This window comes from Camarhynchus parvulus, chromosome 14, assembly GCF_901933205.1.
Source record: "Camarhynchus parvulus chromosome 14, STF_HiC, whole genome shotgun sequence".
Classification (NCBI taxonomy): Eukaryota; Metazoa; Chordata; class Aves; order Passeriformes; family Thraupidae; genus Camarhynchus; species Camarhynchus parvulus.
This window is the reverse complement of record NC_044584.1, coordinates 10606802-10621175: the sequence shown is the minus strand read 5'-3', so window position 1 is coordinate 10621175 and position 14374 is coordinate 10606802. Positions and strand designations below refer to the sequence as shown.

The 14374-nt window shown below is 41.4% G+C and overlaps 1 protein-coding gene across 1 annotated transcript in view; it reads left to right on the top strand.

The window, feature by feature from the left end:
* Positions 1 to 6804: 6804 nt before the first annotated feature.
* Positions 6805 to 14374, top strand: part of CYTH3 (cytohesin 3) — a 48916-nt gene continuing 41346 nt past the window's right edge. The window contains exon 1 of the mRNA XM_030957949.1: positions 6805 to 7048. Within this exon, the coding sequence (XP_030813809.1) occupies positions 7018 to 7048 (31 nt within the window). The 5' untranslated portion in view covers positions 6805 to 7017. The remainder of the gene's footprint in view (positions 7049 to 14374) is intronic.

Below are 14374 nucleotides of genomic sequence, written 5' to 3'. Positions count from 1 at the left end.
ACAAGGGCAGTTCTACCAGACTTAAATTACAATTCTGTTTCTTAGGAATTATTATTTTGTACTGTGCTGATTGAGATCACAGAAATCTTTTTCTGACCACAGAGGTATAAGGTACCAAATTCATCCTTCCTGTAACTGTACTGAGGTAAATGGAGTTACATAAGGAATTAATTTGACCTGTCTCCTCCATTTCCTTGGAAAAATTCTTTGTTTTAGCTCTTGCCAAGTTTTAACTTCGACTCTCCCTTGCTTAACATCTTCTTGTGCCTAGAGAAAAGTTTTTCTTTCATTAAGACCATAAAGAGAAACACAGCAGGGGAAAGACAATTAAGGTGAGGATCTGCTTTTTAAATCAAAAGTACACTTCAGTTACGGTAAGAAAATGCCCAAACCTTTTTATTTGGAATAGATGTGTAAGGGATTATTCTTACATCTGTGAGGATATGAAAGGTATAAAGCAGTACATATAACCAAGAGAAGGTAAGGATTTAAGTAATGTTTTTTTGCCTAAGACCCATTTGTTTATTTCTAACTGCAACAGCTGTAATAAATGGAGACCTTTCTTGGCTAGAGACCATAAGAATCTAAAATATTACACATCACCTTTTAGCAAAGAATCATCCCCTTTCCCTAGACTCAACAGGTATATTCAAAAATAACCTATGAGAGCAGCTGAAAGCCTACTCTCAGCAGTATATAACTGCAATTTCATGATGCAATAAATTTAATTTTTGGATGGCAATGTGGCATGAAATTCTTTGTATAAATTCAACTTGGCAGTACAAAGCTATTCAAAACCCAAAACCCTCAAAAACAAGGACTGGTAAGTAGTTTTCCTCCTGATGGTTTTATGTTAGAGTCGATATCTTCTGTCTTCCTGCTGCCAGTAAAAAGCCAGGATAAAGCTTGGTCTAAACTCATAGCTCACTAACCTTGAGAGAAATGCAAATACATGTTCACATTTAATCTTGATCAATTTATTACCATTAGATGATCTAGGATTGCATAGATGAGATGTAACTAGCAGGTAAGCCTGCGTATAGGCTCAGTTTGAGAAGGGCTGAGCATGAGGGATCAGAAAATGAAATTAATGGAGTCTGTGGTTCAGAGTAAGGTTATAATTACACAGGGATATTGCCCCCACAGACAAACTTACCATCCAGCAGCCTCCCTTCCTTCCTTCCACACCATCTGTGTGTCACAGTCTACCAGTGCTGCAGTTGTGCCAATGCAACTGTTTGTGGGTCCAGAGCATGAATTTAATCAACAGAACAATTCTGGTTAAAAATGACTGGATTAGACAGAACTTTAAAAATCTGGATTGAGTGATTTGATTTACAGCATGGCTTCATGAACAGCTGCACAAACAGCTCAGAGGCCACAATAAGTCAAAATCATTAGTTGCCAGTTCCTGCTCCTGTCTGAATTTATGGTTCCATATTTATTAAACCCAGATTTGTGCACTGCTGACTAGCCAGCAGCAAGATTTGAGCCAGCTCACGTGGAGATATGCCATTGCATTTCACTCACTGGTGAATCAACACGAGCACCTCGTGTGACCCTTCTAACACTGTGTGTCATGAGCAAGTTCAGCTTGTCACTTGGCTGCCACCTGTGCCAGGGGACACCAACCCTGGTGCACTGGGACCTGGCTGAGGAGGCTTCTTCAGGCAGGAGAAGGAACTGTGGGGGCTCCCAACCATCAGCTGCTGCCATGTGCATGCAGCCAGAGCAGGATTCATGCATGGTTTGCAGCCCAGCTGAGGCTCCCACTGTAGGATGAATCAGGAATTTTAAATTCCCAAGCCTTGCTGAGACTGGAGAGTGGTGTGTGAGAATCCATCTAACCATGCCAAGCTGGAGTTAGGCAGCAGAGGGGAATTCAGACTGTGGCTACTTCTAAGGGTGGGAACAGTCTGGCCTTAATCAGCACACTCTCCTTTGAGAGTTAATTTACATCAAGTTCTTTCACTTTCCTGAGATAGAAAAACGCTCTCCAGCTTCATGCAAAATTCCATTCATGATCTGTTTCAGCCCATGTTCTTTGAATCCAAGTCCTCTTTTTCTGTTATTTTAGGCCCAGCTTTCATGCTAGAAAGCAGCCTGCTCGTGTGTAGTACTGCGCATAATTAATACAGGTAGAACAAGTTCTAATGCAAAGTGTATTTCAGATCAGAAGAATTACAGAGGTGATGGACCTTTGCAATTTTTGATGCATTTTGTTTTCCTGACTGGGACATTCTGGTGTTTTTTCCTCAATGACTCATAAGTGCCCCTATCAGTGTTACACAATGGAAACAACCACTGCCTTCCAAAACCAGTAATATTTGATGCTAGGGGTAGATAAAGCTCATTTAGAAATCTTAAAAAACCCAACATTTAGAAATCTTAAAAAACCCACAAACCCTCAAATGTGTCAAGAATTGAACTGCAAATACAATTCAGGATACGATTTCAAAGTTAATCTGAGAGAAACCCCTGCAACATTTTTAGAAGAGACATATCTTTATTCTTGGGGGTTTTGACTATTTTAATGGAACTAGCTTCCTATCCATACAAAAAAGCACCATTCATAAAAGATGTTTGACTTGCTAAGCTTTAGCTTTGATGTTCCCCAAAGCAATATAAAATACCTGCATGTAAATTTTTTTTGGCCTAAATGAAAGGTACAAGAACTTTTAAAACCTTCGAGACAACCAGCAAACAGGATTTTCTACAAAAATGTTTTTCCAGCTGAGAAAAATATATCAGTGTGACAACATAAACATTTTAAGAAACAATACATGGCTAAAACCCATCTGCCAGGCAGAGGAAGTCAAAGAGTTTGCCTGAGGGGTTTAAGAATACCAGATTATTCAAGTACTGATAAATTAAAAAAAAAACCCAACAAAAAAACTAGGGGAAAAAAGGACATGCTGATGGTCTAAGACTTTCCTGCATGGAAACTACTAAGCAATGCTTCTTAAAAAATAAAAACTGTTTGATTGTTTAGATTTGAAACAAAAGTATTATTTAATACAATGGCTGGGTATCAATGACAGTGATTCCATCAACAATATGTTGTTTTAGGAAATGAAATGCTTGCACCATTTTCCTAAAAATGGGAGACATCTATGTGAGCAAGTTGCAAAATCAACCAATCAATTCTGGATTATAAAACACTGCACAACACCTGTATTGTTTAACTTGTATCTATATTTTTGGTATAGATCTATGTTCTCTAAGAATGTATTATTGAGACTGTACAGATGTTCATGTCTCTAAGATGAACTGTTTTCCTTCAGGGTGACTATCCATCTCACCAAATCTAACAGAAATCACACTCAGCCAGGTTTGCAAGTGACTGATGTCTTGCCTACACAAGAAACAGGAACACCTGCATGGAGGTGAGTCTTCCTCCCAACAGTGAGGAGCATTATTCCATCTCCCTGTGGCTGACACTGATATCCAGTCTGATGGCCCAACAGTTACTTTATTTCTTTCTGCATTGAGAAAATTCAGAATTTTATGTCTTATACTTGAATACAATGCTACTATGAACATCCTCATAGCTCATGCTTTTGATTAGAAATAAAAACTTTATGAAATCTATAATCGTAAAATTTTTATTTTCATTCAGTGCTCTTGGAATCTGGTTCTAACTGAAACCCACAGGAATGGCTTCATATTTAATGAGCTTTATAGACCACAAAAATGTGATGTAAGGGTTTCAGTTGTCTTCACTGACTCTCTGCATAGGGACAAATGCCATAACAGATGTGCTCCTCAACCCTTAAAATGAAAAATGACATGATAAATTACTTCTTAGTGGAAACTGAATCAGAACAGTTACTGAACTATCCAAAGAGGGACAGGAAAAAAACAAAAAGACAAATTATATTACCTGAAAAATCAGCAAGTAACCACATTTATCATTGAGGAATCAACCCTGCCAACAGCAGGTTTTGGAGAAAGCCCAATTTTCCACTAAAGACCTTCTATTAGACTATTATTTACATGAATGACAGACTACAAAGTTCTTCCAACACTGAAGGTTAGACTTGTGGATATGAAGCTGACAAAACATACCGGTGGTAAAAATAGACCTAAGACTATAGAAGACACTACAAGAAGGAAAAAAAATTCAAGCAATCCTGAGAAAACTGTTGATTGAAAGTCTCAATAGTATGAAGAAAAAAATTTAAATTGATATGTACTTCAAAACAGAAGAATGATCAAAATTCCAGAAAACAAAGTAGATGTGAAAAAAGTTATTCGCATGAGCAGGAAATAATTTATTGGAGTTTGTCTTGGAATTTGCTGAGATTGTAACCTGTATTGCTCCTGGCATCTCTGCTGGTAAGGATCTACCTTGAATGTAATGATAGTGGTGTTACTGTTGAATTGCCAAAAACCAGGGAGGAGTTCTGCTATGGTAGAACTGCTATAGCTACAACTTGGAACTGTGACTGTAATTCTTTACTTGATTTTACACATTTTCAAAAAAATCTACTCCTGACCTAGTTAGGTTTACAGCCAGACATGAGCTTTACTTTATACACAGGAAAATGAGGCAACAGGGTGAAAGGTTTGATCTTAAAAGTTTCTGTGACACCTCTCACCTACAGATTGAACAGCTGTGTCCACTAAAGCACCTTGTACACAGATTTACATTTTATGTTTAGAACACTTGTAGGATCAGGCCCATGGAAAAGTAACTATATTTATGATACACACATCATGAATGAAAATGTTTTAAGGAATATCTGCCATCCTTTCAAAGACACACAAAGGCCTTGGAGAGAATATTATAATTTCAGTACTCTTTTGTACTATGTATCATTAATAAGTCATCCTACTAAAGCAGGACTGGAAAGAACAGATTCTTCTTGAGAAGGTATTAAATGACATATATTCCAGAGTGCTAACACAGTAAGCCATATATTCAGCAAAACACTGAAAATTTCCCTATTCAAGTTAATAATGAAGGTATAATAAAGAACATTTTCCATATCTCATGAGTTTGGAATTGGATTTCACCAAGAAGTTTCTATTAAATATTGCAACTGGTCACTTGTAACTAGGACAGACATTTCTCATATCTTCCTTGCATCACAAAACACTTTTTCACTTTGCTATTGATTTGGAGAGTTTTAAAACTAGTTTTGCTTTCATGCAGTCAACAGGAATTTTGCACTAAATGGGTGAGAAGAGGACTGTTCTCCACACTTCACTCTTCCCTGCTAATAGAATTTTTGTATTTTGGACTAGAATTCTCAGGAAGGAAGGAAGGAAGGAAGGAAGGACATAAAAACATATACCTTATATAAAGGTGTAAAACAGCATAAATTAAATGAGAGCAAACAATCTGTGATTGATTACAAAATTAGAATTTTTCTCATGAAACAGATTCCCCACTAATGTAAATGAACAGTTTGCTCAGTGTGCAAAAATATTCAGAGCCCACTGTCAGTTCATCTGCACTAAGACTTATTTTAAACCATCCTTTAATGGCACTTTATAGACATAATTTCAAAATAAATCTCTTACCAAGGTGATGCTTCTGTTTTATGTAATCATATCCTTTTTATAACTAGCTTACTAAACTCGTAACAATATTTAATTTCAAATACAAATGACAATGAGGAGTATTTTAAAGGTTTATGATTTTTAGATGAGGTAAAACACTTTATCACCAGAGCAGCTGTCAGAGGCAAACCTCAGCTCTCAGCAAAATGGGCTGTAATAACCAGCTATTAGCAGCCGTGTCAAGAGGTGAGTGCTCCTGACACAGCTTCCTAGACGGTGCTCTGTCCCATGCCAGCCTACAAACGGAAAATGAAAACCCCGATATTTTCCTGTTGGCTGACCTTTTCCTCCCACAGCTTCCTTTCTGAATAAAATTTTGACACGAACGGTTTTTAAAAAATAATAAGGGGCGGTGCCAAGGAAGGAAGGAAGGAAGGAAGGAAGAGTGATGTGTGCCAGTACACTTCAGCTTACCTTTACAGACTTTGGAGGCTGCTGATATCCTGACTCCCATGGTAGGTAACTCACTGAAGATCTTTACTGAAGACTAACGAAATGCCACAGATGCTCTGGCTCCTAGGGCAGTAAGCAGGAGAGTCCTTTCTGTTATCCACACAGACAATGCTCACCAGCACAAACCCCCTCAGCGCCCATGGGGCACAGTCCCATTCCTACACCAGGCTCTCCATGACCCCTGTGGCAAGGCGAGCACCCAGCACCGGATACAAGAACAAGGAGCAAGAAACCAGCAGAAAACATGCAGAAACATCAGATGTCTCGGGCTCTTTTCCAGAGACTTCAACCCACCTCGTTCCCCTTCTCTACAGGGCTTCAGGCCACTCAGCCCTCACCTTCCACTCTCCTCCCGCTCCCCTTTAGAATTCCCAACAGAGTCTTTAGACCTCCACAAAATAGTCAGGGGCTCTGCAGACATTTCCTGGCTCTTGCAGACCCCAAAACACGACCCCGGCCGGCACGAGCCCAAGTGACCCCGCCCAGGCTCCTCTCGCTCCCAACCGCCCGGGCGACCCCCGACAGTCCCCGGGCAAGTCGCTTGAGGGGCCTCGGCGCTGCGGGGCCGCGCCATGCGGGACCTGCTGGGGAGGGAACACCGCAAAGGGCAGCCGGGAGGCTCCACTCCGCAGCACAGGTCAGCCGGGGCGGTGAGGGGGATGAACAGCAAGGCGCTGGCCGCGACCCTGCGGCGCGGGGGCGGCGGCGGAGGGGCCGGGCGGGGCCGCCTCCCCTCGGCGGGTCACATGAGAGGGGCGGGCGGCTGGGCCGAGGCGGTGGTGGCTGCCGGGGCTGAGGTTGGGTTGGGCGGGGAGCGACGGGGTGCGGAGCGCAGCAGCAGAGAGCGGCGGCGGTAGTAGCAGCGGAGAAGGAAGAAGAAGAGAAGAAGGAGAAAGAGAAGGAGCAGGAGCGGCCGCGAGGCGCCGAGCGAGTGGAACGAGCCCCGGGCCTCTCTGAGCCGCGGCCGCCGCGGAGTGCCCTGCCCGCGGTCCCAACATGGACGAAGAGGGTGGCGGAGGTGGCAGCGGTGAGTGCGGGGCTCGTGCCGAGGGAGCGCGGCCCCTCAGCCGGCGCTGCGGGCGGCAGGACGGCAGGAGCCCCTGGGAGCTGCTGCGGCCGCGGCCCCGGCCCCTGCCGCCGCTGCTGCCCCGTCCCGCCCGGCGCCCCCGAGCCGAGCCGCTGTGTTGGCGCTACCGAGCAGTGCCCGGGCGGGCGGGGGTCGCGCCACAATGGGTGCTCTGTGTCCCGCGGCCGGGCAGGGTCTGGCGGGGGCGCGGCGGGTCCGGGCGCTCCCGGGGGCGGCGGGGCAGGGCAGGCGGGTCCCGGCCCCGCCGCCGTGACAGCCCCGTGCTCGCTGCTGCAGCTGCTCCTCCGCTGAGAGAGGGGAAGGGGCGAAATATGAAAAAGTCCGTGTCTGGTGGTGTAGGAGCGGAGAAAAGAGTAGTTGAGCTCTGCGAGGGCTCTGTTTGTGTGTGTCATCTTAATGGAGGCTCGGTGATAATCACGGGGTGGTTCAGCCAGTTTAAACAAGGTGAACTGTTTCCAAAGGCAGCGGCGTTAACCTTGCTAGATACTACTTTTAGAAAATCCGGACTCGCATGTTGGGGAAGCTTTTATTTGTATTTTTTTATCTTTCGGAGACCGGCTTGCGTGCTGCCCCAGTTTAAGGCGCTGCAGAGGTGCCACACGCTTCCCTCCTTTAATTTATAATGTGTTTTTTGAGTGCGTGTGTAAAGCTGCTGCCTGAAATAACCAGTTCTTGTGTATCATCAGCGATAATGGTGGCTGAGCAGGAGCTGATCCTGCCCTGGGGCAGAGGGATCGCCTGTGCATGGCCTGCCCTGTATTCAGTGTGTCTGTGCCCGTCTGTGCCGTGGTGGTGCGGAATGGAGCCATGAGGGTATATCTTAAACCAGATGCTAAACAGGCGGCCTTTGAATGCATTGGCTGATCTCTAAATAGGTAAAGTAAGGGCTAAGCATTGTATGATTAATAGTTGTGTGCTACTTGCTAATTCTAAATATAATTACCCAGAACTCGGAAATCAAGAGGGTGTGGTGTTTGTTTTGACAACTTGAAAAAAATAATGCTGTGATGAATCAGAAAAATAATTCTTCAAGCAGTGGGTTGGAAATGTGGCCATTTCTCAGCAGGCATTTCTGCTTTTTTTGACAGTGATAAACTTAACTCTTAGAAAAAAAATCTGAAAAAGGAAAGCAAAAGACAAAGTGAGCCAGTCCTGAAAAGTAATAATTCAAAGCAGTTGAAGACTGTAATTGTAAAGAGCAGAAAGCTCATTCAACTCAAAATATGTTATTTTCACAGTATTATGGACTTGCATGTGTAGTTAAGGGAAATGAACATGCTTGTTATTTGCACTAACCCTGTGTAATGTAGTACTTAATAATGTGCAAAATGTAAACTAGAAAGTGGACATATTGCTGAATTAATCTTCCATAAGATGTTAAGCATTTCAAAGTTGGATTTGCATAGGAGGGCAAATACTCAGGGGGATGACACAGTCTTTAGTTAGCTAAATGCTGATTCTATATGTGAAGCCTGATTTGTACCTCTAGCATGCAAGTGAAGCTAATATCACTTTAATAAACATGTTGTTTTTTGGGGCAAACTACAGTATAGTGTATTGTTGTAAAACAATCACTGACAAGTAAGACTGGAGTTTTGTTTTGCAATTGGTCTATATGACATTTTACTCTGACTTCTTGAATAGAGACCCAATCTCGCTTTTTCTTAGGGATTGCTGTCAGTTTGGAACACCAGGATGAGTTAGGTCGCTTCTAGCTAATGAATTGGCAAGTTGTTATTTTGTTTGGGGTTTTTTCCCTTTTTTTCTTTAATGACAGGGAACGTGTGGATTTGACAGCCTGTTTTAGAACTCTTTATTGCTGTTGAGTAATGGGACTTGTGATACCTGAGCAATGAGACTCCCTTTGGAGCCTGACCAGGGCAGCCCAGTGTTTTGAACTTCTGCAGGATATTCTAAACCCTCATAAAATTGACATTATTGAATGGGAAATTCTTACAGCTAAGCTTATCACTCTGCACAGGTACTTTAGGAAGTACGCAAAATTATTTAAGGGCTGCACAGAGTCACCCTAATTAGAGACTTGAACTAGATAAGCATGTAAATATCTAGGACATTAAAGTGTGATTCAGAAGGTAAGCTGCTATTCCCAGTTCAGCTCTGCCTGCTGCGCTGCTCATCAGTTTGATTTGCATCCTATGCTTCAGTTCTCTTATTTGTCAAATGGGGTCAGTTGTTTTACCACCTCTGATAAAAACTGTGAATGAAAACAGAGCTGTGTAAAGTTAGAATTTATTATTTTAGAAGCACTCGATGGAAGAAAAATGCTAATTAAGGGGATTGTTCTCAGTACCTCCTTTTCTTTTGTATGTGGAGCCCTGAACAGGGCCGTGCGTTTATGTTATACAATCCACTTCCACACAAGCCTCCCATTGATTTCAGCAGAGGCTCTGTGCATGGATTATTGATGCGATATGATCCGAGTCAGTTGGTGTTTGGCTCAACTTGCTTTTGTATCCTGGTTAAAATATCTCTGTGGTTTGCTTAGTGCAGGAAATTTCTCCTCCTCCCTCTCCCCACTCGGTTTAAAACTACATCTTGTGTGCTTTGAGTGGCTTTTCTCACAGGCTCCCCAGTCAGGTGGTGGTGGTGCCAGTGGCCGGGACCCTCGCGTTCAATGGTGCTCTTGGTGTGGTCACACAGTGAGCGAGTGATCCTCTGTGAAAGGTCAAAATGTATAAACAGTCAGTGCTGCAGGCACAGCATAGAGCTCCTGTTTGTTTTCTGAATTTGACTCTAGTCATCCAGCAGCTCTTCAGTGCCCCCAATTCAATTCTGTGCCATTCCTCTAGAAAGAGACTGCAAGGTTGGGTACTTACCAGCTGCTGTGTGTTTGTTTTACGCTGTCTCTACAAAGAGCTCTAAACACACATGCCAGAAGGTTGAAGTCCTGCTTCTACTTTACAAATAGACCAAATTATAGCACTAATTATGGCATTGAGGTTTCCCTACTGTTCCCCAAACTCTGTGCTTTGTTTCTGAATGTCAAAGCTCTTCTGGGATAGAGCAGTTGGGTTGCCAAGCTCTGTTAGTTGCTGGCTGTGTTTGCCAGCAGTGGTGCCAGGTAGCACGTTGGGTCTGTGATGAGGACAGAATGTAGACAGTCCTTCATTAGGAGAGGTACCAAGAGACCAGATCGTGGCACAGAGGACTCAGGAGAGTGAATTTGCTGCCAAACCAGACTTATTGGATGACTTCTGTTCTTCTGCACGGCAAAACGGTTACCTACTTATAGATAAAAGCTGTTAAATGTAACAAATGACCCAGATTTTTCTTAGAAAAAAGTTTAAAAATTGGTTAAAAATATATATTCATATGAGCAGCCTCATCTCTTCTTTCCACATTGTAATCCCTTTCATAGGTAAACCTTAAAGATACCAGAAGCCATGAGACCTCCTCCTGGCTTATAGACATTTGCTTTGCATTTAAGACTAATTCTGCATGTTTTCTCATTTTATGAGTTTCTTTCATATAAACAAATGTGTTTTAGCACAGAAGAACATTAAGTATGTTTCACTCCCTACTCATCAAAGTGGATAACTTGTACCAGTAGTTTTAAATAAAAGTTGTCCCAAAAGTCCTTCAGAGGAGGGCTTGTCATTTTACGTAGCCCTTTGGGGAAATCCCAAGAATATAAAAATGCACCCGAGTATTGGATTGACCACTCAGCTTGGTTCTAGGGAGTGAAAAAGAGCAGATACAGAGATAGTCTATTTATATAATTTAAGTTTTTTGTGTTCTTTTGCCAGCCAGCAGAGCTGCATGCTAAGTCTCTTGTTTGCTAAATAGATATTTCTTCATGCTAAACTAATCTCATATTTCTTAGGATTACCTGTCAGCTCAGTAGGATCTTAATTTTTAGACCAAAACCATTTAATCTGTTATTACTGCAGTAAAAAATGTCATAATAAAGTATTTTCAATTATGTTGTACATATTAGTTATTTTTGGTGGTAGCAGAAAATGTGTTCGTTAATTGCAGTAACTTGTTAAGTTTTTCTTAGCCTAATGTTTGATATTTTTAGCTGCGACTTGGAAGAAAAGATGAAATTTTTGCTGATAGAGTTCCCAGAGGTGGTTGGTTGCCAAACTTGATGTATTGTTATATAACGGTATTTAGTGACATGCTCAGCAGTGTAAGCATATTGTGGATTTAGGGGAGCAGTATGCCTGTGACAGCATCTGTCTGTACTGTTGCAGCTGGGAAAGAAAGCTGTAGGATTTACAGGCAGGAACGGAGTGTATTTTGTAGAACAAGGGTTGGGAATCACGGTAATAGCCACATGAAAGTGGGCTCCCCATGGGCACTGTTACCAAATGGATCTTGCAATCTTTTAATATCACTGGAGTTCCAAGAGCTTTCACCAATTGAAGGGATGCAGAAGGTGAGACAGCACAGTGATTTTCAAGATAAATTCTGCAGTTCACATTTTTTCAATCCCATCCTATTTATTGCTTCCCCTTCTTTATTTTTAGGATTTTGAATGCTTTTTCAAGGGAAAATGAAAAAAAAAATCTTTCCTCCATTTTCTTCTTTGTACAAGGGTGTGTGGTGATAGGACGAGGGGTAATGGCTTTAAACTGAAAGAGGGTGGATTTAGATTAGATTTTAAGAAGAGATTCTTCGTTATGAGTGTGGTGAGACACTGGCATAGATTTCCTAGAGAAGTTGAGGCTGCCCCCATCCCTGGCAGTGTCCAAGACCAGGCTGGACAGGGCTTGGAGTAACCTGGGATAATGGAAGGTGTCCCTGGCGGTGGCAGGAGAGTAGAATGAAAAGAGCTTTGAGGTCCCTTTCAACCCAAACCATTCTCTGATTCTGCTTGCCATCTTTCTGTCCTATAAGTCCCTCTTTTCCTAGTCCAATAAAGATTTGAAAAGCTTTAAAATATTTCACTTAAACTGCAGCTTCATCCTACCTGCTGCAATCTTTTGCCCCATTCTTTTCCCTCCCAATGTGAAAATGGTTTATTCTGATTCTTTATACACCCCATCTTTGACTCCAAGGCCAACATTTGAGCTATCACTCATCTCTTTTCCTTGTTGGAAGTCATTGAACGAGCCGTTTGCAGTCACTCTCTGAATTCAGAGTATCTCCTCGAGGTTTATCCTAGGTCCTTTCCACACTTGTCCTGACCCCTTGTACTCAGTACATTCTCTTCCTCCTCTGTACTGCCAGCTGCCTCTAGTACTGTTTACTATATTTTTCTTTTTGAAATCTTGGGTTTTTTGGTTTTTTTTCCGACTTCTTCAAAGAAGTCATCTCCTCCTCCTGCTGTTACTTGCTTTTAGATTAGGAAGATGATCTTTCTACTTCCAACTTTTTTGGTGAAGATTTGCAGGACCCTGTGTTTGCTTTAACACTTTCTTCCTCTCTACATCTTGTTTCTGGATAACCAAATTTGCAAATAAGAGTGGAGCTATAGTATTTAAACTGGTGACTCACAGCACATACTCTGTGTGCTCTGGATCCAGTACCATCTGTCCCAGCTAAAATACTGGCTTGTTTGACATCTTAAGATTGCGTAATTGTCATCTTAAGTTTAATGAGTCTGAAACAGCTCTTAATGTTGTTTCCACCCACTTCCTCTTTTTGATGTCTTTGGACACATGCTGGCATCCCCAGTGGTTATTGACAAGTAAATAGTGAGATGTTGTAATTTATTGCTTCGTAAAAAATAGTCTGCAGAGAAGTTGTGATAAAAATGGCAGTGAAAGGGGAATGGAAGAATATTGACACACTTAGAAGACAAGATATGTTCTCCTATGCAATGTTAATTTTCCTGTTTGAGTGCACAAATAGATTTAATCTGGTTATGGGATCACATTTGCTGTAGACTACTGAGTGGGACCAGCCAGCACGCAGGTTAGCATGTTGTGGCAATTGAGTGAATCTCTATGGATTTTTTGCTTCTTTTTAAAGTAATGTGATATTTAATGATTTCTTGTTCACTTTGTCTCCCTGCAGTTCACAAGCACTTAAGCATGTACGAAAGAATTGCACTAATTTTAGTGAGGAGCTTGGACCTAATGACCATGTGCTTCATTCACAGAGGATAAAAATAAATCCCTAGCAGCTGGATTGTTAGGAAAACCTGTCAGTGTATAGAACTGTGAGGCAAGGATCCCAGGGAAGTGAAGAACACGTGGTGTTTTACTTTGTTTTATAAAAGCAAAAGAGAAGTTGTGTGAACAGATGTGCTGTTGGCATTTCTGACTTCTGCACTGTGTATTCTTTTAGGGCAATATATTGTACAGGAAAGGTGTATAAATGAGCTAGTAAGGGTCTATTTATTTATGCCATTTGTATCATTTTAACATCTAGCAAATGGGTTTTAATTGCATATGACTTCCTTCTTTTAATTTCAACAACTTCATGGGAAAACAGTATTGCAAATTTTTTTGGACAGCAGTGTTTCCTCTTAGTGAGATAGACGTACAAAATCTGGTAGAAAACCATGTGTTCTGTGGTCCTCTGAGATTTGCCTGAAGAAGGAAATGGCTTGACCTATTTGGTTGCTATGAAGTAAAAACATTCTTGTTCTCTCTCTCTTCCTTTTTTTTTTTTTTTTTTTGTTTGGTGAACATCTGTGTCACATTTATTTCATTACTTTCTGAGGTTCTTTAAGCGCATTATTTGCTAACACAAAGGTTTATTTAAGGAAAATAAAGTGATACATAGCTGCTCCACAATTTCATTCAATTTCTGATATGTGCTTTTAAATAGGTATGATATAAGTGGGTAGGTTTTCCAGTCAAAGTTGACATGATGAAAGGCAAGCACTAATGTTATCTAGTATTTCCTAGGGAAAAAAATGTGTTTGACAAATTCAGTAGGATCACATGGAGTTAACAGGAAATGTTGCATGCTGGAACCTTGGGAAATAAATCTAAATCATAATCCCATCTAGGATTTGAAGGTGTTTTGATTTAATTTTTCAACAGCTTGGCATTCTTAGTGTGGTTTTAGTGAGTAGCCTCATTTTCAGGTGTTTATAATAAAAAAGTTGTCTTATACCAGGTGTATAGAAGAACTGAAACTGATTCTGTTATTTAGCAGCATAATGGAAATTGTCCCAATGAGGATACCTTTTACTGATTTTATGAACAATTCTTCTGAATTCCATTAAAAAATTCTTCAACAAGAATCTAAGATTGGTCCATTTGTGAAAGTTGAATCTGAATTCAGATCTAGCTTTTGCTGTCATGCCCAAGGGGTTGGTTGGATTTTTTAATGTAAGTTCTTAAT